Source organism: Scomber japonicus, chromosome 10 (assembly GCF_027409825.1).
Source record: "Scomber japonicus isolate fScoJap1 chromosome 10, fScoJap1.pri, whole genome shotgun sequence".
Lineage (NCBI taxonomy): Eukaryota > Metazoa > Chordata > Actinopteri > Scombriformes > Scombridae > Scomber > Scomber japonicus.
In genome coordinates this window covers 29777624-29799671 of record NC_070587.1, presented here as the reverse complement: position 1 = coordinate 29799671, position 22048 = coordinate 29777624, and the positions used below count along the sequence as shown (strand labels likewise).

Genomic DNA, 22048 nt, shown 5'->3' with positions numbered 1-22048 from the left:
GGAAGGAAGGGAGGAAAGAAAGAAAGGAGGGAGGAAGGAAGGAAGGTAGGAAGGAGGGAGGGAGGGAGAAAGGAAAAGAGGAAGGGAGGAAGGAAGGGAGGAAGGAAGGAGGGAAGGAAACAAGGATGAAAGAGAGAAGGATGGAGGAAGAACAGAAGGAAGGAAGAAGGGAGGATGGAGGAAGGAAGGAAGGGACCGTTATAACATATTGGGTCAATATGACCCGGGAGGACGACAGGAGGGTTAACCAAGTAGAATCCCTTTGAGGTCAGCTTCCTCTTTTTTCAAGGTTGACTCCAGACAGAAAAGCAGCATTATAAGTTCCAGACAGGACAACACATCATTAATTTTCTTACATTGTGAAAATCAATCAAGCACACTGTTGAAACCGTCCTGAGTTATGGATCCATCACAGTGAACACCAAGTCAATGTTACATTATTCTTAAGTAGTAATACTGTTTAGTGAAGGTCTGACATTATTTGTAACTTTGACAAAGAACACTTGCTCAAGTTGTGTAATCAATTACAGTAAAAAACTAAGTTTCATAAAGTTGGAAATGATTGGAAACCAATGGTTGCCAAAATGGTTTCCAAGATAGTTTGTGAATGAGATTAAACATGCAAAACTATTGGCCATGATCCTTTTTAGGAAACCTCTGCCAGCATTGTAGTTCAGTTTGATTTATCTCAGCAGACATAAGGCATAAAAATGAGATTCTTATAGAGACTAAAATCCTCCTTATGTTTACTAACCTGAGTCTTTCTGGATAATAACTAAAATATAATTCAGTATTAAAAGAGTGGATCAACACAGGTGGTAGTCTGAATTTTGCCTCCCGATAGATTCTGACTCAACATTACCTTTCCAACTTCTTTTACTAATGATAGCAAGTGAAGGAAACCGATACTTTGCGAACACATTTGGGTCAAGTTCAGGGAACAGTGAAGGGGGGAGCCAGAAATGCACTCAATCCTGCCAGGTTTCCACTGACATTTATGCAAAGTTCACACGGGCTGTTATTAAAAGTGAAACGTTCTCCTACATCTGTTCTCCTCTGCCTCTTTTTAAAGGGCAATAAAAGTCACCTGTGACCAAAATAGACACTTAAGAGAAGTGGGTTGTTCTTGGGAATTGTGATGTCTGAATATAAATCTCAATTACTCTCCTTTTTTCTTTTTTTTTCTTCTTTTGTCTGTCTCTCAGGTGGAGATTTCTACTCAGCCACCATGACTGACTTCTTGGCAAGCGATGCAGTGATTTATCGCAGCCTAGGAGAGAGTAGCCCCGTTCTTCGTACAGTCAAGTATGACTCCAAGTGGCTGCGAGGTGAGGAGCCAATGTGTTATAACACATTAATGTATGCTTGTGGCATTGTAGTGGGGTCGTTGTTGGGACAGATGTAGAGCAGGGTTATTATATTTAAGGAAAACTAAGACTAAAACTACAAATGAACATACTACAATGAACAATGTAAAACTAACTAAAACTAAACTGAATTGCAGATAAATTCAGCTTCGTAGCCGCTATGCTGCTACCCCTAACCCCTCCAGAGGGGGGCAGCATAGCAGATATCATCTGCCGCATACTGCAAGAAGAAGGTGCTTAGCAGGCGTTTTATGATTTGCTAGAAATGACTAAAGCTGCAGGATGAAAACACCACAGCCCAATATGGGACTGCTTGGAGTACGAGCTACTGATAGATGAGAGTAAATGTATAGTGATGAGGACCTATGGGAACATTTGTGGGATAAAACTAAAAAGGGAAAAATCTCCAAAATTTGAAAAGTTCATCTTCGTGGTTAAAGCATGAAATTAAAAAGGACTTGATGATAAACCATATTTTCAGCTTCTACAAGTCAAGGCTTTCTCTTAATACCTGAAAAACTAAGATTAAATAAAAACTAAACTGAAGCTACTAAATCACTTGTTGAATGAACTAAAACTAAACTGAAATAAAAAAGCAAACTGAAAAACTAAAGAAAAATAAAAACTAAAGAAAATTTCAAAACTATAATAACCTTGATGTGGAGGCTGTGGTTCCTCCTCTTCCTCCTCCTCTTGGGACATCTCAGTGACTTGGATCGGGTTCTAGTCTGATTCTATATGTGCAAAAAAACACAAATATGCTGATTTTTTTTTTTTTGGGCTAACAAATATCTTCCCAGCATTCTTTTTATCTTCCTCTTATCACTTGTTTTTTATGAGCTAAGAGCAATGTAGACATTATTCAAGTAGGAAAAGGGTGGAGGTTCTCTAGCACAACTCCACCTACTTCCAAGGTGAATGGAGAAAGAAGTCAAAGCTGCAGCAACTCTTGTAGTATAGAACATCTTTATTAATAGGCCAATCTGTTTTAGCTCTTGGCCTTCCTCAGAGTCATCTTCAACACACATTACAAGCAGTATTTAAATAGGTTATTGAAAAAGCAGAAAAAAATATACCAATTATGTGCAACCAGATAAATATCAGTCAGTGGTTAATCTACCAAGGTGAGTTTGTGATTTCAGGCCAATTATCATCCCAGACAGGCAGGGAGGCAAGAAGAGCATCCAATAAGAACATGAGGGGAAAATATTGTTCTCATGTTTAGCTGGCTCTAGCTCTAGCTGTAGCAGGGAGCACATTAAACCAAATTTCACATTTATTTCACAACTTTCACAAAGTCCAAAATATATAACTTGGCTAATATCTCTTCACTGAGCTTTCTCTAAGCTTGGTGTCTATACTTGGCCACAGATAATTTGTTAGAGAAAGACTCCTCACTCTCTAACACCACTCCATAGTCGCAAGCGGGGAAACAATCTGATCACGTCATTTTCAGTAGCTGCAATCTCTCTCTCACACACACACACACACACACACACACACACACACACACACACACACACACACACACACACACACACACAGAGAGAGAGAGAGAGCAGCAATACTGTGAACCGTAACATATCAGTAATTTAAGCATATCCACTTTAATGGTTCAGAATCAGGACATGCAGTATTTGGAGGAAGTAGGTCACGACAAATAAGGTGTGTGAGACTAAGTAGGCTACAAGCTGCAGTGCTTCAGCCTTTTCAAACCAACAAAAAGTTGATTACAGAGCTAAATAAGTCTTTTTTGAGTTTTAGTTATTTATAAGTTTTAGTGGCATAAAAAGGTTACAATCTAAACCATGAATGCATTCAATGATATGAAACCTCAACCCCATGACTTCTGCCGTCAGCTGATAGTGGTTTTATCAGCACTAATGCAGCACTAGCTCTATTTAAAAAAAAACATAACTGAGTATTATCTCTGTGACTGTAAGAATGTTTCTACTTATTTTTCCATCCTACAGTAATATTCAAATGTGCAAATTTAGAACACACTCATCCTGCATTTCCCTTGGACCCATTTTCCAAATTGAGCATCTGTGTTTACCCACTCTACTCCCTGCCTCTTCACAATGCACCGTCATGTTGGAAATAAGGCATCAGAGCGCCAGCATGTTTGTCACACGGCTCTTCTTCTTCTTGTCTCCCACAGAGCCCCATTTCCTCCACGCTATTGAGTACGGGAACTACGTGTACTTCTTCTTCAGCGAAATCGCAGTGGAGTACACCACTCTTGGCAAGGTGAGAGGCTCGTAGTGTTTCTTTAACGGGCCAGACGCTCGGGTTTGGTGAGTGTCTGGTTGCTGAGTGGAATCAAGTTGAACAACATTATTTGTCATTAAGGTTGCACCGAATGCTTCGAAGCTTCCTTTGTTGCCTTTGTGTTCAAACTGCAAAATCTGGATTTGTATTTATTTGGCAGTGGTCCTCCGATAGAAAGGAGGGGGTGAGGAAAGAGAAAGGGAGAGTGAGTCACGGTGCAAGTACCTCTTCCTCTTCTCTGCCCAGCTGGCCGCCTCAGTGATGCTCGTTGTCTGTAGTTTTTGTCAATCTGCGTCCAGCTCGGGCTGAAGCTGCTGCTGTTCCTGGCAAGTTGGACGTAGACTGATAAAACACAGGAAGCACAACTGACATGAGGCTGCCAGCTGGGGAGAGAGGAGGAAGAGGAGGAGGAGGAGAAACCTGCACCATGACTCACTGTTCCCCACTGCCTCCTTTACTTCTTCCTCTCTCGTTGTTCTCCTCACCTCCTCGCTCCTATCCAACCATCACCACCATTTCCTTGAGTCCCCCATTAAACCAGACCAAAACAGCATGATTTATGAGTCACATTTCTGCTTCTCGTGCCCTCCAGGTGGTTTTCTCCAGAGTCGCACGCGTTTGTAAGAACGACAACGGCGGTTCCCCGAGGGTGCTGGAACGTTACTGGACGTCATTCCTCAAAGCTCGGCTGAACTGCTCCGTCCCCGGCGATTCCTTCTTCTACTTTGACGTGCTGCAGTCGCTGACCAACGTGCTGCAGATCAACCACAGGCCGGCCGTGCTCGGAGTCTTCACCACACAGGCCAACAGGTCAGTGAGGCCAGACTGGTGTCAGGTTTGTTTTGTTTTTGAGGTGGAGTGAGGAAATGTAGTAATACTCGTTGGTTTGGTATGTACCTCAGTTTTTGGGGTCATGATTCAGGACGATTTTAATACAGCAAAGAAAAGAAAGGTAGAAAATAAGATGTTGAATCATATTTTAACAATAATGTTGCACTTAATCAGTGCAACTTAATCACTGATTACTTAATCATTCTGATGGCAGCAACATTACAGGGTAACCGGGGGCAACCAGGGTGACCAGGCTACCATGCCTAAGCCAGCTAGCATATATATCCACAGGCAGTTAATGTAGATGTTAAAATGAGGGTCGGTATGTAACTACGGTTCTAGGTATTCTGGTAATGTCGTCTTTGTGGCTCCTTCAACAGCATCACCGGCTCAGCAGTCTGTGCTTTCTACATGGACGACATAGAGAAGGCCTTCAGTGGCAAATTCAAAGAGCAGAGGAACAGTGAGTCAGCGTGGACACCCGTTCCAGAGGAGCAGGTCCCAAAACCGAGGTATGAGACGCATCTTTAAATAGCAAACTGTCACTTTCTATGAACGTTTTTTTTTCTGCTTTTGACAATGAGGTTTTTTTTTGTTCCAGCTGCTGGTGTTATTGTTATGCACAGACATCTCCTAACACAAGAAAAAAAAACCAGCAGCCAAACAAGACACCTGTTTTTCCTTCTTGATCATCCCCAAAAACAAACAGCTGCCATTGTTTTTTTACATCTCTACCCATGGAACTCAATTCAGTCCTTTTTTTTCTCTTAACTGCTGCTGCTGCTGTAACAAGAGCATTTCCCCAGTGTGGGATTAATAAAGTCTTTGTTATCTCATCTTACAGGCCGGGCTGCTGCGCTGGCGAAGGCTCAGCATCCGCCTACAAGTCGTCCACCACCTTCCCTGACGACACGCTGACTTTCATCAAGTCGTACCCGCTCATGGACGAGTCGGTCCCCTCGGTCAACGACAGACCTTACTTCACCCGCACCACCAGCAGGTACGGGGTTTATTTATTTAATGAAAGGATAGATGATGAAATTATTGGGATGCATTTAGCTTTTACAGTACTGCAGAAATCCTTACTGATGGATCTTTTGAAGTTTTGAGAAGGAACCAAAAAATCAGCTCATTGTGTGTTTTGGTCCTGAATCTTTCATCAGTTAAACCTTATTTATAGGAACATAGACACTCCAATTTAAGCTTAAGTTTGACTGGAGTAACTTAGTTCTGTCAAAAATGTCCCTCCGTCTATGGCAGAATTTTTTTTTATGTATAGTTGATGAACTATCAATGCTGAGCTTGCACGTCCAACATAGATGCTGCAGCAACTTGTGTACCACTTCATTCACAAAATGTGGAAGTACTACTAATATAGTATCAGTATTAGGACAAGAGGTGGATGGAACATTTCTCACTTTTGTTAAACCTCACAGGCAGCTATGAGACAGAAAGAATTTACCAGGGCCATTTTTTAGGTTTTTTTTTTTTTTGGTTGGTATTATTTTCTTTTTTGTATTGCAACATAATCTACCGGCAGTGTTCCCACACTCTGAGCTGTGATTGGTATTGAAGAGTGAGCTCAGGTGGAACACACAACCTTGTCCCTCATTAAAACCCATCGGATTTATTCAATGGTCGATTCACAAGCCACATCAAAGGCAAGCCGCCGCACGGGGACGGCATCTTCCTCAAGCACTGCCTCGACCTACAGATGCTCCTCCACAGTCACTGGTGTGTGTGTGTGAATGTGTGTGTATGTGTTGTGACATTTGAGAATCTACTGATATCAAATGATGATGGGGTGAATATTGAATCTGTGATAAGTGTCACAAGTGTTTCAGACAGCAGAGCATAAACCTCAGACACGGATATACACATAGAAGATAAACATCAGCCTGAGACACACATACATACACACACACACACACACACACACACACACACACACACATACACACACACACACACATGTTTGGGGACATTTACATAGACTTACATTCATTTTACCACTATATCGTAAAAATCAGCTTTTTCCATATATCACTGCTTTTGTCCTCAATTGGACAAGCCGCCCCCAATTAACTGGTCTGAAATCTGAAATGTGTCCCCAGAAGTAGCCTACAACAGCCCACACACACACACACACACACACACACACACACACACACACACACACACACACACTCAGCATACTGGAGCCTCCTCCATGCCTCCTGAAGCAGAGCCAGGCTGACAGCCAGCCAGACACTGCAGTGGCTCCACACTGGGGAAACAAGCGCCGCTACACATCTGGCGCCAAAAACATCACATCTGTCTCGTCTTTCCCCAGAGAGGGGCTAGATAAATGAAATCGAACCAGAAGTGCATCACGCAATACTGCTCGAGCCTGTGTAGGGACGTGCCAGTCGAGTCCATGTGGGTAAACACACCAGCTTCTGTGGGACAATCTGGAGGGGACCGAGGGAGAAGCGAGGGCACAGGAGGCTCTGCTGGTGTCCTTTGTAGGAGAAACTAAGAAGGAATGCGATGCCAAAAAACCATACTGGGCTTATTTAAGTGAGTCTGTTTGTTTAAATCTCAGGGTCAAAGTTGCAGGCAGGGAAAATGAATAAGTAAAGCTTATCCTTCTGTCAACAACCACTGGACTCAAGGTGCCCTTCAGCACAGCTCTTAATCCGCAGCTGCTCCAGTGGAGCTCGCATTAGACAACTGTGGTGATACTGGGCAGCTCCCAGGTGTGACTGTGTAGAGCTGGATGAATATTAAGCCAGCATGATGCTCAAAATAAAGCAGCAGTTCACTGGATGTCCACATAATTACAAAGAGGAAATAGAAAACATGATTTAAAAAGAGACGGCCGTCGCTAAACAACCATGGGGGAGAATTTAATGTCATTTGAAAGGTGAATTTTGAAACTGCAGTGTTTTTGAAAGCTTGAAATCTAATGAAAAAGATGTTTGCAAATTGAAATTAAAGCTTGCATAATGTTGTGATAGGCTGGAAAAAATGCCTGCAAACATATTTTGAGTTTTCCTTCTTCACAGTTTCAGCTCTCTCAGTTTTCAGAGTTTCAAATGTGGGGCGGCGGGGAGGGACAAAAGTTTTAAAATGTTGAGACTTGAGTTATCGAAAAATCTTTATTTTGCACATTTGCAGACTTGTTATTTCAGAGCTTGAGTTTTCAACACCTACCGTTCATTGATCTGCCCACACAGGTGCGAGCTTGTGAGTCAGGTGATTTCTGGAAGCTCTGGTCTGAAACCCCTGAAACAGACTGTCTGAGGAAAAAAAGGAAAAAATGAAGGAAGGATCCTGGATGTAGGGCATTTGCCTATTGTTGTTAACCTATTGTTTGCTTCCTGCTGAAGTAAAGTCCAATCAAGTATCATATGTACAGCATTAGACTAACATGCACAAGATACAAAACAGGAAGTACGAATGTCTTTGCTGTCTGGTTGTCTCTTAGCAGCACCTCTGGCAGCCATGGACATTAACCTTCCTGTCGTCCTCCCAGGTCAAATTGACCCCGTCTGTTTTGACTGTTCCTTCTTTCCTCCCTTCCTTCCTTCTTTCCTCCCTCCCTCCTACCTTCCTTCCTTATTTCCTACCTTCCTCCCTTCCTTATTTCCTCCCTTCCTTCCTTCCTTCCTTTCTTCCTTCTTTCCTTCCTTTCTCCCTCCCTCCCTCCCTCCTCCATTTCTTCCTATACCTTCCCTCTTTCCTCTGTCCTTCTTTCCTTCCTTTCTCCCTCCCTCCCTCCCTCCCTCCCTCCTTCTTTCCTTCCCCCATTCTCCTCCCTTCTTCCTCCCTTCCTTCCTTGACTCGAGGACAACAGGAGGGTTAAATAAAATCTACAGTAGACAAGATAAAGCTAGCTAGTTAGTCCACTAAGTTAACAGCTTAGCATAGTTAACTATAACTGTCACAGCAGCAGCGTTTTCTCTCCTGTTAGCTGCTGAACAAACACCTGCATGTATTTATACTGTGTCCTGCTCAGAGGCATTACTCCTGGCACTATGCCGTTATATTATTTAGTAATTATTTGCCTCTGAATCTATTGATATTCTGATTGTGAATTCATTATTGAATAACTCAGAATATGGTTAGGTTGCTTTTTGAACACTGGAAATTATTCATTAGTGTAAATGTTTCAGGGAAAATGTAAATTATGTAATTTATATCAAACCTGACGCTCAGGAACAAATGATATATTATGTGAAATATAAATGTGTTTCTCGCTGACAGACAGAATAAAAGTTAACAGGGGAAATAACAGATAGTGAATAGAGATTATTTTTCTTTTTTTTCCAATAAATAAAGGAAGTTGTTTATGGTTGTTTTGGTGATCAGATGCAATTAGCAGATTTTTAACTAGATGGAGAATTAGAAAAAAAAAATAAAACATGGGAAGTGATGCTTGAGTTTAATATGTAATCAGTTTACATGTAATGCTGTGTTGTATTGAATCAGCTGCAGCATCTAATCAATATCTGATATCCAGTGAGGAGGCATGCCGACTGCTCTCATGTATCCTCGCTCATAGCTTCTCAGAGATTCCTCCTTGTTCCTCGATATTCGCTGTTCAGAGCAGAAATAAGAGCTTTGGACAAAAAAAAATAATAATTCAATTCTCAACATTTCCAAACTTTTTCCCAACCTGGAATACAAACTAAATGTAACAAATTTGAAACTGTAAAAAAAGAGCTGCAACGATTTAGGAACGAATTAGGAAAACTCAAATACAAAATAATGTTGAGTTAGAGATTGGAAATGTTCTTTCAGCCTATCAAAACATTATGCAAGCCATCAAAAGAAGCTATTTTATCAGATTTCAAGCTTTCAAAGCTTTTTTTCACTTTAAAAATATGACACGATATTCATCCCGTAAACAACATGAAGGATGGATCAATTGAATGGCTGTGGGTGGATGGATGAATTTTAAAGGATGAAGGGATTAAAGGATGTAGGCGATGGAGGGAAGGGACTGGTGGGTTGCTAGATGAAGTGATTGATTGCACACTGATGCTTTATACAATGAGCTCAACGTTCGCCCACTGTTTGTTTTGTTTACCGTGGGAAATTGACTTTGACAAAACAAAACAATGTTAACATGCTAACTAGCGCATTTGGCACCATCAGCCCCCGTCTTAAGTTACGGCAGTTTTTTGAAGAGAACTGTCGGCTTTGTTTTAGCAGATCTTTATTGGAAATGAGATTTTTTAAGTCAGAGTGTTTCTCTACTTTCTTTTCCACAAACTCAATCCAAAAAATCCAAAAAATCAATTTATTTGGCATTGTTGTATTTCTAATTTCATTTCCTTCCTTACCTTTCTCTTTTTCTTTAAATATATTGCAGGTTTAAGTTGACCCAGATAGCAGTGGACACCTCAGCAGGGCCGTACAAGAACTACACCATGGTTTTCCTGGGTTCAGATAACGGTCATGTGTTGAAGATCCTTGCTAGCACCGAGGGAACCAACGCTTCCTTCAGCACCCAACTTCTGGAGGACATCGACGTCTACAACCCCAACAAGTCAGACAATCTCTCTTCTTTTTTTATATTTGCTGTGTTTGCATCTGTTTTAAACTCTCCCATCTTTTTCCTTTTAATTGTATTTCTTTAGCCTTTTTTTTGTTGTTGTTCATTCTCATTTTCTTTCTTTCCGTCTGTTTACTTTTTGTCTTTGTATCTTTCGCTCACTTTTTCTCTGATCTTTGCAATTTTTTATTTTTTTTTTATCGCCTTCCTTGCTTTTTCTCCTCATCTCTGTGTTCTGCCTTGATCTGTCCTGCCCACCCATTCTTTGGTCTATTGTAACACTTTGCATCACCCTGTACAGCTCAAGGGTATGGGTTTTGTTTTTTTTTTCTTCCCAGTGTCTTCTTTTGTTTTCTGACTGCACAGCTTGAAATGTGTATCTGCATGGAGTTGGATTCACAGCTGGCTCTCTCTATATTTTTTAGACTGTGCCAGCCATCTGTAAGGCTTTATTTAAAAAATGAAACAAAATGTGTGATTGTGACAGTCGGTGTTGTTCTGTGTTCCTAGATGCAACGTGCGGGGCGAGGACAGGAGGGTGCTGGGTCTCGAGCTGGATCGGGATCATCATGCGTTGTTCGTTGCCTTCTCCAGCTGTGTGATCCGTGTGCCGCTCAGCCGCTGCTCGGACTACACCACCTGCAAAAAGTGAGTGTATTAAAACAAGGAGTTGATTAGCAATTTAACACCTACTGTACACATCGGGGCGGCTGTGCTCAGGAGGTGGAGCGGTCGTCCTCCAATTGGAAGATTGGCGGTTCGATTCCCGGCTCCTCCAGTCCACATGTCGATGTGTCCTTCGGCAGGACACTTTACCCCAACGGTGTATGAATGAGAATGAATGATTAACTTCCTCCTGATGTGCAGGTTGGCACCCTGCGTGGTAGCCCCTGCCATCAATGTATGAATGTGTGTGAATGGGTGAATGAGATGTGATGTAAAGCACTTTGAGTGGTCGTAAAGACAAGAAAGGCGCTATATAAGTACAGTCCATTTACCATCGGTGACCATTAGTGCTGGTCGACAACAGCATATTGTTTACAGTTGGGTTACTCCAAATTCCCAAGTTACTCTCCCAAGTAAAGAAGTTTTAAGTGTTCATTCATTTGTCCAGAGTCGGTGTGTAGGTGCGGTTGTTTTTCATTTCTCCATTTTTAACAGTTTATCTACTTGCCAACGTTCAACTATGGTCATGAGCTTTGGGTAGGGCTTTAAAAACTTAGGATACCAGTACAAATCCAAGTACCCTTAATGTGATGCTGATACCAACTGAGTACTTCATTCAATACCTATTACACATTTAGTGCTCTGTCTTTTATCCAGTGTAACAGGCATGTAGTGTCGCCACTACAGGTGACATATTGGCTGCTGAACTGCTAAGCACGCTAACTCAAATTCACCATGACTTCACCACCACAGACGGGTCGTAGCTGCTGTGGCAGTGGACCTATTACATGTCAATCAACACTTGGCTGTGAATGGCTGTGAGAGAGTCCATACAAATTTTCTAGCATTATTTAGCATTTTTTAGCATATTAACTAGCATATTTTCTTGGTGCAAAAAGGGTCGATTGCAGGTATAATTAGACGGGAGATGTTACGATACTACATTTATGACAGTCGATACCTTTTAAGGGATCCAATACCGATACCCAGTCCTAGCTTTTGGTTGTTGGATATGGCCGAAATGAGTTTGTTTCAAGGGAGGCTGGGCTCACCTTTAGAGATATGATGAGGATTTGTACATCCAAAAGGAAGTCCAAGTGGAACGGTCCGCCGCTATGTCTCATTTAGATAAGTCAGCTGAGATGGTTCAGTGTCTGATCATGATGTCTCCTGGATGTCGGAGACCTCAGGCAAACCCACAGTACGCTGGAGGAATACTTACTTTGCTTGCTGCCACCGCACCCTGAACTCAGATAAGCCTCCAAAAAAAGAAGGAGAGATAAAATGGATTTATTTAAAACTTTAGGACTTTGGGACTGCTGGTAGCATGGCAATTTAAAGATGTCAATATGGGCTCTGTGAACTCGAGATCTTCTCTATTTTCTGACAATACAATGAAATTATTGTTAGAAAAATCAATATATATATATATTAGTTAAAATAATAGGTTACTGTCCTAAGCATGGCAAACACTAGTCTTCTATTTCAAGATCGGAAATTTAATTCAAATCCAATCAAAACCTAGAAAAATGGAGCAAATGGAGTTTTATTCAGTATAATAAAGAGTCTAAAGACATTGTCACAATTGAAAGAAATCAAAACTTCAAGTAGATTTTCTTGCAGCCTTTAGAAGGAAATAGGTAAAAAATTATACAGTTGAAAATAAATGAATCTTTAAAAAACATTTTAAATATGCAGACAAATTGTCAAAAGTCACAAAAACACAATTCAAATATTGAAAGAGAAACCTTGAAGAGTGAGACAGCCCAGAAACACGACATAGTTTAAGAGTTTCACTATCAGGTTTACTCCGTTTTCGGTAGAATCATTTTCCACTGCAGCCACCAATTTAAGAAATGTGTCCTCTCACGACACTGTTAGAGGCTTTTGGACAAAGGCACATGCCAAATAGCAGATGTTATGCTGTTATCTGCCTGGTTCACAGAGTTGGTTGGGGCCCACTCCCCCCCCCAAAAAAAACCACTCTGAGGTTATTTGTGGTGTTGGCAGGTCAGTGAGAGTAAGACGAAGCGTTGCAGTGGGGATGTATGGTGTGCCTGCCGCATAAGAAACGCTGTGGTTACAAGCAAGGTTGAACATTTTTATTGGCGGATTCTGATCTGATTCCTGCCTGACATTCATGTTTAAATGTAAGTGATCCCATGTTTTTAATACAACTTTAATAAGAGGTATTTAAGTGTGCAATTTTGAGAATTATAGTTTTATATCCCAGGGGTTTATAGTTGGCATGATAGATGATGCTAACTGCTACCTGGCTAAGGCTGAAATTGGAATAAGAAGGTTTTTTAAGTAATGGAGTACTCACAATTATTGTTCCTTGTTCTCAAATGTGAAAGTTAGCTACTTTTTTTGTTTATATCATTCAGTATTTTTGCAATAAACCAGGTCACATTTCTCCCTAACTCCAAGCCCAACAAATTTTGGAAGCACAATATATTTATCTTAAAGGTTCCCTGTAGAGTTTTAAACCTCTAGTGCAGCTATGGAGCAAGATTTTTAAGATTGGGTTCCCATTTCTGTGTGCATTGTACAAGATGAAGCACATGCACACATATGCACACATCGACACAATACAGTCATTTCAATAGTATCACACTATCCCACTCATCTAAAGGTGACTGTAATACACAGAGAAACACATCTGTGCACCAGCAAAGGCAGAGCAGAAGAAAGCTTAGTCATCATGAATATAAATAAAATACTTTCAAAAAATCTGTTTGGCAAATGTTTTATGAGGACGGAAATGGATTCAACACATTTGTGTACAGTTGTGTTGGAGGTTTGATGGCTGGTTTGATTGTTGGAGGACAGGATCTGTAGAGAGAATGCACAATTCTTCTTTTCGCTCTTTCTTAAAGATTGAGAGAGACTCTGAGGATTGATTGGGTCTTGGTTCCTTCACTGGGGAACTACAGAAGAGAAGAGTCTGGTTTGCAATTTAAGGCCTTGTTGTGTTGGTGGTGCCAGGTGCTAGGGCTAGGCGATTATGGCAAAAATCAAAATCATGATTAATTGAACTTTTAACCTTGATTACGATTAATGAATGATTATCTCCACCCTTGATGAACAATTATGTATTTTCACAATTTCTTTAGTTTAGTATTTTCCACTGCTGCCCTCACACATGAGGATCTTTAGGGAGTGAAAATAAAGATGTTTTAAGGTGTGACGCTGTGGTTAATGTCTAGTTTACTTGATTACAACTATGTGAAGATCATGGTTTGGGTTAACCCTCCTGTTGTCATCGAGTCAAGGAAGGAAGGTAGGAAGAAGGGATGGAGGGAGGATGGAAGGAGGGAAGGAAAGGAGGGGGGAAGGAGGGAAGAAAGTAAGGAAAGAAGGAAAGAAAGGAGGGCCGAGAGAGGGAGAAAGGAAAAGAGGAAGGAAGGGAGGAAGTTTGGGGGGAGGAAAGAAAGAGAGAAGGAAGGAAGGAAGGAAGGAGGACAGATGAAAGGAAGGAAGGGAGGAAAGAAGGAACAGTTAAAACAGACGGGTTCAATTTGACCCGGGAGGACGACACAAAGGTTAAAATGATCACTGGAGACAAGTTTTCAAATTCCTTAAAGATATGCAACCTTTGCTGTCATGGCAACAGTGAACACCACGATTAATTGACATGAGCAAGATTAGGTCGATTAGAGTTTCTAAATGTCGGTTTCGATTATTATTCCCCAGCCCTACCAGGTGCCTTTTTCATTGGTAGAGTGTAGTGAGCGCAAGGGAGTGTTGATCTGAATGGGGGAGTCCAGGTAGGCAGGAGCCATTTTTGTTGCGGGGAGTGACTTATCTGTTTTGGGGTAGTTGAAGATCAGATGTGCCACTTTGTTCTGGATCATCTGCAGAAGCCAGTAACGAGTTCCAATACTTAATACGTGTTAATAAAAGAGCTTGTACCAGAAGTTGTGCTGCAAGCTCAGACAGTCAGGGTCTAATCTTCCTGATGTTGTACAAGGAAAACCGACACGACCGAGCAATCATCACCATGAACCTTAAAGGTTAGCTGGTCATCAATCAAGACACCCAGAAATTTCTGGTATAGACCTGGTGGGCATGAGTTGGGACAGATTTGAGCTGGATATTGATCTGTTGTTTTTTTTTGTATGGAGTGACTGACTGGTGGCTGGGATGACGAGGAGCTCAGTCTTAGGAAGGTTAAGCTGAAGGTTGCGTTCCTTTATTACCAACAGGAGAGCAGTCTTCGTAGAGTGACCCCGCTTAAAGCCACACTGATTTGGACCCAACAGTTTGTTCTCAGAAAGGGATTCACGCACTTGGTTTTGTAGATTGTGGGCTCAAGTGTTTTTGATAGGAAGGGTAGGAGTAAAAACCAGCCAGCTTGCTTAAATATAGTAGAGGAACCCATTCTCCCATTGTGAGAAAGGAATTGATGATGTGTTGGAGTGCGAGGTTAAATGCAGACAACATGGTTTATGGGAGGTTCGATGGTATTCGGTCCAACAGATAAATGGGAAAATAATCAGAGGTGGTAACGCACTTATTTAGGGGTCTGGAGGCTACTTTATGTTGCGGTTAAGTTTCAGCTGGACCTTGGATGAAATTACGTTGAAAACAAGGATACATCTAACCACCTTTCCCAGTATTTACTCCAAGAAACTGCTGGAGAGGAGAAGCTGAGAAAGTCATGGTTCTTTAATATTTTACTGAGTAGGGAGAGTAGTGCTCATTTACATGAAATTGTCGCTGCAAAAGCCAAATGTAAGCTGGTAACTTATTGTCCATGTGAAAATATTTACTGTTAATTTAACACCCTTTGGTTTTCTACTGTTGGTTGGACACAGTAAAGTAAAATTCTTAACCAATGACTTTAGAAAACAACCCTTTAAAGTAATTAAAAGATTATGAAAATAATCATTAGTTAAAGGCCTACAAACAATTACGTGTAATCATCAACTTGACACCACTGTTGTGTGTAAATTATGTAAATGGTGCAAAATAAACCTTCTAAAGAACTGCTGTCAAGAGGTTGAAATTGCTTTTAAAGCAAGTTTATGAGCAGAGAGCAGCAGAGCCTTCAACCATCTCTCTTTGTCTACAGCCTTTTGTTTGCAGGCGATGTTTTACCTCCAGCTAACGTACTTACTCCCCAGCTTCTGATTCTATTTTTGGGTCTGTGAGGAACGCTTGGCCCCATGCATCTCCCCCCTTTTCTAAATGTCCTCCAACCCCGCAACCAGAGGAAGGATTTCTCTTCAGCGCCACCAGGGAATATATATACACCCATAGCATGCTAACCCCTCATTGCAGAGGCCTGGAGAAGCTCTCAACATTGTTTAGTCATAAATTGGATCCAGCTGATTGGCCAACAGCCAGCAGTAGTGGCCGCCATCGCTCTTCTTTTTTTTCTGAAGCTGGAGGAGAGAGAGGAGAAAAAGGAGGAATAGGAGAAAATGGTTAGGGTCTGTCTTACCTAAGCTTACAGGCTTCTACATCCCCAGAACCTTTTCTAGAGACTAGGACTACAGCACACCTCATCCTGGGATTAGGGGCCCCGTAAGCCTCATCAGCACTGGCCAGGAGGTCAGGTTTCAGCCGCCATATCCTCCTTTGCCACACCAATGAATCCGTCTCCCTCCAAATGAGATTTACTCTGTTGTCTGTCTCCATTTTCTCAGTTTTTGCATGTCTCTCACTCTTGGCTTGTTTATCTCCTGCTGCTCCCTACCTGTATCCTGCATCGTCAGGTTTCTTCTTTTTTTTTTTTTTACTGGAGGCCCTTCTGCCAATATTAGGTTTCAGAAAATGTTATTTTTTGAATGGCCATGAGGAAATGTAAGAAGTGAGAGTTTTAATAAAAAAAATACAATAAAAGGGCAGAAGAGGCCCCCAAACACTGACACTCTGTAGAGCCAGGGATTTTTAAACCCCTAGTTTCAGGTGAACAACATGTCTAAAGATGAATTTATATTTTATTGACTGTCACCTACTTTATTAAACATTTCTCACTCAGTTTAAGATTACACATCATCAATGGCTTAACGGATCATTTTAGTTTATTATGACACTTGCTTCATCATAATATGGTACTCATCAAGAAAACTGCTGTTAATTTGGAAACTTGGTGAAACACAGAGTCACAAAGATCAAACCTCTGTGTTTGGAGGTAAAACCAGGTTCATTGTTTATATGTTTAAGTCACTGCAAAAGTCGACTGTAAGCTGGTAACTTAAGTGCATGTAAACACAATAACTGTAAATGTATTATTACCCTTCAGTTTAGACCTGTTTGGTTGGAGAGATCAACATTTTAAAGATGTCATTATGGAGAATTTGTGACATTTCAGAGTTCATTCTAAATATCTTGAGGGGGGAAAAAACCTTTAAAAGTAACAAGTCTATTATGAAAATAATGATTAGTTGCAGCCTTAAAAAAACAGTTGTGTAATCATCAATTTAACACCACTGTTGTGTATTAAATCTGTAAATGGTACAAAGTCAACCCTGAAAAGAACTGTTGTCAAGAGGCTGAAATGACTTTTAAAAGCAAGTTTATGAGCAAACAGAAAGCCCCCAGGAAGAGTGCTCAGCTTTGAAAGCAATTTGACATAGTGGGCCAAACTGTGTAATTACATCACATGATGCTATTGGGCTTAGAAAGACTTTTCCCCATAGTTTTTACATGGTGAAAGAGATGTCTGTAAACCAGTGGACACATTTGTTTGAGTGCTTCAACTCCTGCAAAATGACTCATTACTAGAATTCGATCTCTTAAGTCCAAGTTTTATCTCCATTCAAGTTATTTAGATAAACAGGAAGTTTCTACTGAGCATGCTCCATAGACTCATTGGGCAAATAAAGCATGCACAATATGTTTTCATCTGAGTATTCCTTTACAGCAGGAAGTGGCTTTTCTGGCTTCATGCACCACTGCACCCAACTTTCATAGGACTGAGCGGAGTCCCGCCTCCAACACTGTATCCAATTCTCATTATACATCCATCCTTTTGTTTGCAGGCAATGTTTTCCAGCTAACGTACTTACTCCCCAGCTTCTGATTCTATTTTTGGGTCTGTGAGGAACGCTTGGCCCCATGCATCTTCCTACCTTTTCTAAATGTCCTCCAACCCCTTTAACCAGAGGAAGGATTTCTCTTCAGCTCCACCAGGGAATATATATACACCCATAGCATGCTAACCCCTCATTGCAAAGACCTGGAGAACATCGTTTACTCATAAATTGAATCCAGCTGTATTGGCCAACAGCCAGCAGTAGTGGCCGCCATCTTTTTTCTTTTTTTTTTTTTTTGAAGCTGGAGGAGAGAGAGGAGAAAAAGAAGAAACAGGAATTAAAAGGATAGGTTCTGTCTTATGTAAACATACAGGCTTCTACATCCCCAGAACCTTTTCTAGAGACTAGAACTACAGCACACCTCATCCTGGGATTAGGGGCCCCGTAAGCTTCATCAGCACTGGCCAGGAGGTCAGGTTTCAGCCACCATATCCTCTCTCTCTCTCTCTCTCTCTCTCTCTCTCTCTCTCTCTCTCTCTCTCTCTCTCTCTCTCTCTCTCTCTCTCTCTCTCTCTCTCTCTCTCTCTCTCTCTCCCTCTCCCTCTCCCTCTCCCTCTCCCTCTCCCTCTCCCTCTCCCTCTCCCTCTCCCTCTCCCCTGCTCCCTACCTGTATCCTGCATCGTCAGGTTTCTTTTTTTTTTACTGGAGGCCCTTCTGCCAATATTAGGTTTCAGAAAATGTTCTTTTTTTTTAAACAGAGTTTTAATAAAAAAAAAAAATACAATAAAAGGGTAGAAGAGGCCCCCAAACCCTGAAAATCTGTAGAGCCAGGGATTTTCAACTCTTTTTCTTCCTCACATGAACAGTTTCAGATGCATAACATGTCTAGGATACATTAATTTATATTATTTTGACTGTCACCTACTTTATTAAGCCATTCTTTCTCATTTTAAGATTACACACCATCAATCACATCGTCGACACGACAAGAAACACTACCAGTCACGATGATCACTTAAGTTTTAAGCAACACCAGATTCTATTAATCTCTTTATTTGGATGTAATACTGAAGCTAAATCATCTCTCATTGTGCAGGCAATATGTGCACACTGAACTAAACTGTGATGGACAGTTTGAATATTAATATATAGAAATGATGGCCACCAGTATGAAAATAAGATCCAGTTTCTCATAAACACAAAGACACTTTCTCATTTGTGTGTGAATAACTAAAAGATTGATGATAAATCTCTTTACAGCAAATGTAGCATAACAACAAACATCTGCCTCAATCAAAGCTGTGATATTCATTTCTAATTTCTTAAAATAGCAACTTTGTGTTTAGTTGTTTCACCAGCATGAGTTTAAACATCTCCACTCCCTCCAGTCAGTGTTGTGTTTTTCTCCCGATGTTTGCTATAAATGACAACTGGAAATTATGAGCCTGGGCCTCCAGAAGCTGGATAAATCTCAGCTCCCCTCAGAAGCTAATGGATCTTCCTTACACAGTGCGGCCGCAGTCGAACATATACACAGCCATGTGTTCATCATAGCATGACAAAATACGAGCAAGATGGCGGATTAGAAGTCTGCAGGTTTGAAGAATGATGAGGGAAACGCATAAACATGTCGTATATAAACTCCACATATGAGGAAAAACGTCAAACAAAGATGAAATGACTTCACTTTGGATCTCTTACCAAAACCACACCTAGACCTGACTGCCCCCCCAAAGTGCTTTAGTCAAGGAAAAGAGAGGCCGACTGCAGAGAGAGAGATGCATATATACCTTTATGGCTATTGTATGAATAATTTTGGCAGCCACACACAGCAGTGAGAGTCATTTTAGGGTCTTTCAGCCAGTCTACAATGCTTTTAGAGAGGGAAAAAAAACAGTTCATAAGTTTTTATTCAGCACAATAGTCCAGCAGTAAAAACCCAGTGTGGTGTAGCTCACAGTAGTTTTTGATTGATTGTTGTAACACATGACAGAGTTTTTCTGAATTTCACAGACTTTCAAATCGCAAAGTCTGACAACTTTTAGACTGAACTTCACAGACTTGGAAAAAGCCTCGAAAAGCTTTTACCTTAACACAAGTAACTTTCGCCTTTTGACACGACCTGACTTGATCCCTTCACTTTTTTGTCTCCAGTTTCTTGGTAGATCTGGTGCGTCTCTGATGTGCTTGGGTCTTGAGTCGTTGTAATTGCGCCTTTTAACCTTTGTGTCGTCCTCCCGGGTCAAATTGACCCCGTCGGTTTTGACTGTTTCTTCTTTCCTCCCTTCCTTCCGTCTGTCCTTCCTCCCTCCCTCCCTCCTTCTCTTTCTTTCCTCCCTCTCTCTTTCCTCCCTTCCTTCTTTCCTTCCTCATCCCCCTTTTTTCCTTCCCTCCCTCCTTCTTTCCTTGCCTCCTTCCTCCTTCCTTTCCTTCTTCCTCCCTTCTTCCCTTTCCTTTCCTTGCCTCCTTCCTTCCTTCCTTCCTTCCTTTCCTTCCTCCTTCCTTTCCTTCTTCCCTCCTTTCCTTCCTTTTTCCTCCCTTCCTTCCTTGACTCGAGGACAACAGGAGGGTTAAAGAGTGAATCAACCAAGAAACTCATAGATCAAGCCACAAGTTGAATCATCACCTTTTTGACAGTCAGAAAGTATCTGAGCTTCACCACTGAATGACTTTTACATCATTATTATTATTATTACAAATCATGACTATTATTATCATTCTTGTCTTCCCAAGAAAACTGACAGCGCTGTTCATTTGTGAAAAGGTCCAAAACAACTTCCTGCATGCTAGTGTTTACTAGGCAAGGTGTTGTGAATCATGACTCGTCCGTCAGGAGCAAAGGAAGATGTTGTTGTAGACGTTATTAGAGAGCCTCAAACTGAGCATGAGTTTGGGAGATCGTAGTGTAACGGGGCGGGTAGACAAAGTGTCAGACTTTGACACAGAAATCACAGTTTTGGAAGACGCCGACAAATTACGTTCTGCCAGTAGAGGAGCGTATTGTGTCATTTTGGTCGACTTGTGCGCCCCAGGAAGTCAGTCTGGATTGGTTACATATGTCAGTAGCTCACAGTTGAGGACTTGGTGGGTGTTTTTCTTATTTCCATAAAATAACAATTGGCAGAAGAAAACTATGTTAAAATAAAATAGAGAGATCTTGCCTGCTGTAAGTTTATTCATAAATACTTACCTCTGGAGTGTGTGGTTGATACTTTGACACATAGACAAACGTGTGCATTTAAATACAGTTCTCTAACTGCAGACGTAGGACGACGAATAGTTCCTCTTGATTTCTCTGTGTACTGTAAGAATGACACGCTGATCTGCTCTCAGTGGGATTTCTCTCTAATGTTTACAGACTGAGGGTGAAGGTGATGTAACACCTGCTCACCCAGTTTAGACAGTAAATAATTTTACATATTTAAAACAGATCACAGGGGTCCTCATTAAAACTCCATAAAACTTGTTCCTTGACTGCCATAAAGGGGTTTTGTTTGACACCGAGCTGCACCCAGCTGTACTGCCAGCAATCCGCAGACGATTTTGTTTGTTTGCTTTTATTTCCGATGGTGATATCTGAAAAACCGAGCTAAAACTCTTATGTAACTGTAGTACGACCGCAGGTAAATACTTGTAGTCTTTCTTTGTGTCCTGTGTGTTTTATGCTCATTATGTCGGTGCCGGGTGAATAGCGCTGACCTGGAAAACATACGAAAAAACTCATCTTAATTCTCTGTCTGACACCAGTGTTGTTTTGCAGCTGTACAGTCTTAGGATAAAGGCCACAAGGATCACGCAACTCATTTCAGAGTGAAAGGATTTAAAACCACAGACTTTAAATCCAACATGAGGCAGAGACACTGACAGCAGATCAGTGGAGAAGTTTAATCAACAAAACAGACATTTACTGAGTCTCAAAGTACCGACAGTTGTGAATCAGCTGGGAATTTAAACTGTAGGGAAGGAAGGTGACTTGTGATGGTAGATGGTGGTTGATGCTGACTTCCTTAAAAGGAGGAAGTAAATAGTCTCAAGTACAGTTAATAGGAGCAGGTGATCGACTCGTCTGCTCACTGCTAACATGAGACTGGTGCATAAACTCAAAGAAAGGTCATTTACAGTGTATCAGCATGTTGACAGCACTATGATGGCTTTAGTAGTTCTCACTTAAAGGTGCAGTCCATATTTAAAGACTTTGGTCAGGAGTCAAAACCAGGTGGGGAGTTCCAGTCCTCTGAAATGAGGCCAACGTGGAAGTAACTTAGAACTGCATTCTATCAAAAGGCCACCAGGGGGCGACCGTTGTGGTGTCAAAAGGACTTCCGTCTCAATTCATCAACTTCTCACTTGATTTCTAACCTCAGTAAACGTTTTCAAAATGTGTT

General features: G+C 41.3%; 1 protein-coding gene across 1 annotated transcript in view; it reads left to right on the top strand.

Annotated features, from left to right (window-relative positions):
• sema6e (sema domain, transmembrane domain (TM), and cytoplasmic domain, (semaphorin) 6E) overlaps nucleotides 1-22048 on the top strand; it is a 77763-nt gene that overhangs the window by 21515 nt on the left and 34200 nt on the right. Inside the window, exons 7-13 of the mRNA XM_053327306.1 lie at nucleotides 1206-1328; nucleotides 3529-3617; nucleotides 4231-4448; nucleotides 4850-4981; nucleotides 5314-5469; nucleotides 9829-10005; nucleotides 10522-10659. Of these exons, the coding sequence (XP_053183281.1) occupies nucleotides 1206-1328; nucleotides 3529-3617; nucleotides 4231-4448; nucleotides 4850-4981; nucleotides 5314-5469; nucleotides 9829-10005; nucleotides 10522-10659 (1033 nt within the window). The remainder of the gene's footprint in view (nucleotides 1-1205; nucleotides 1329-3528; nucleotides 3618-4230; nucleotides 4449-4849; nucleotides 4982-5313; nucleotides 5470-9828; nucleotides 10006-10521; nucleotides 10660-22048) is intronic.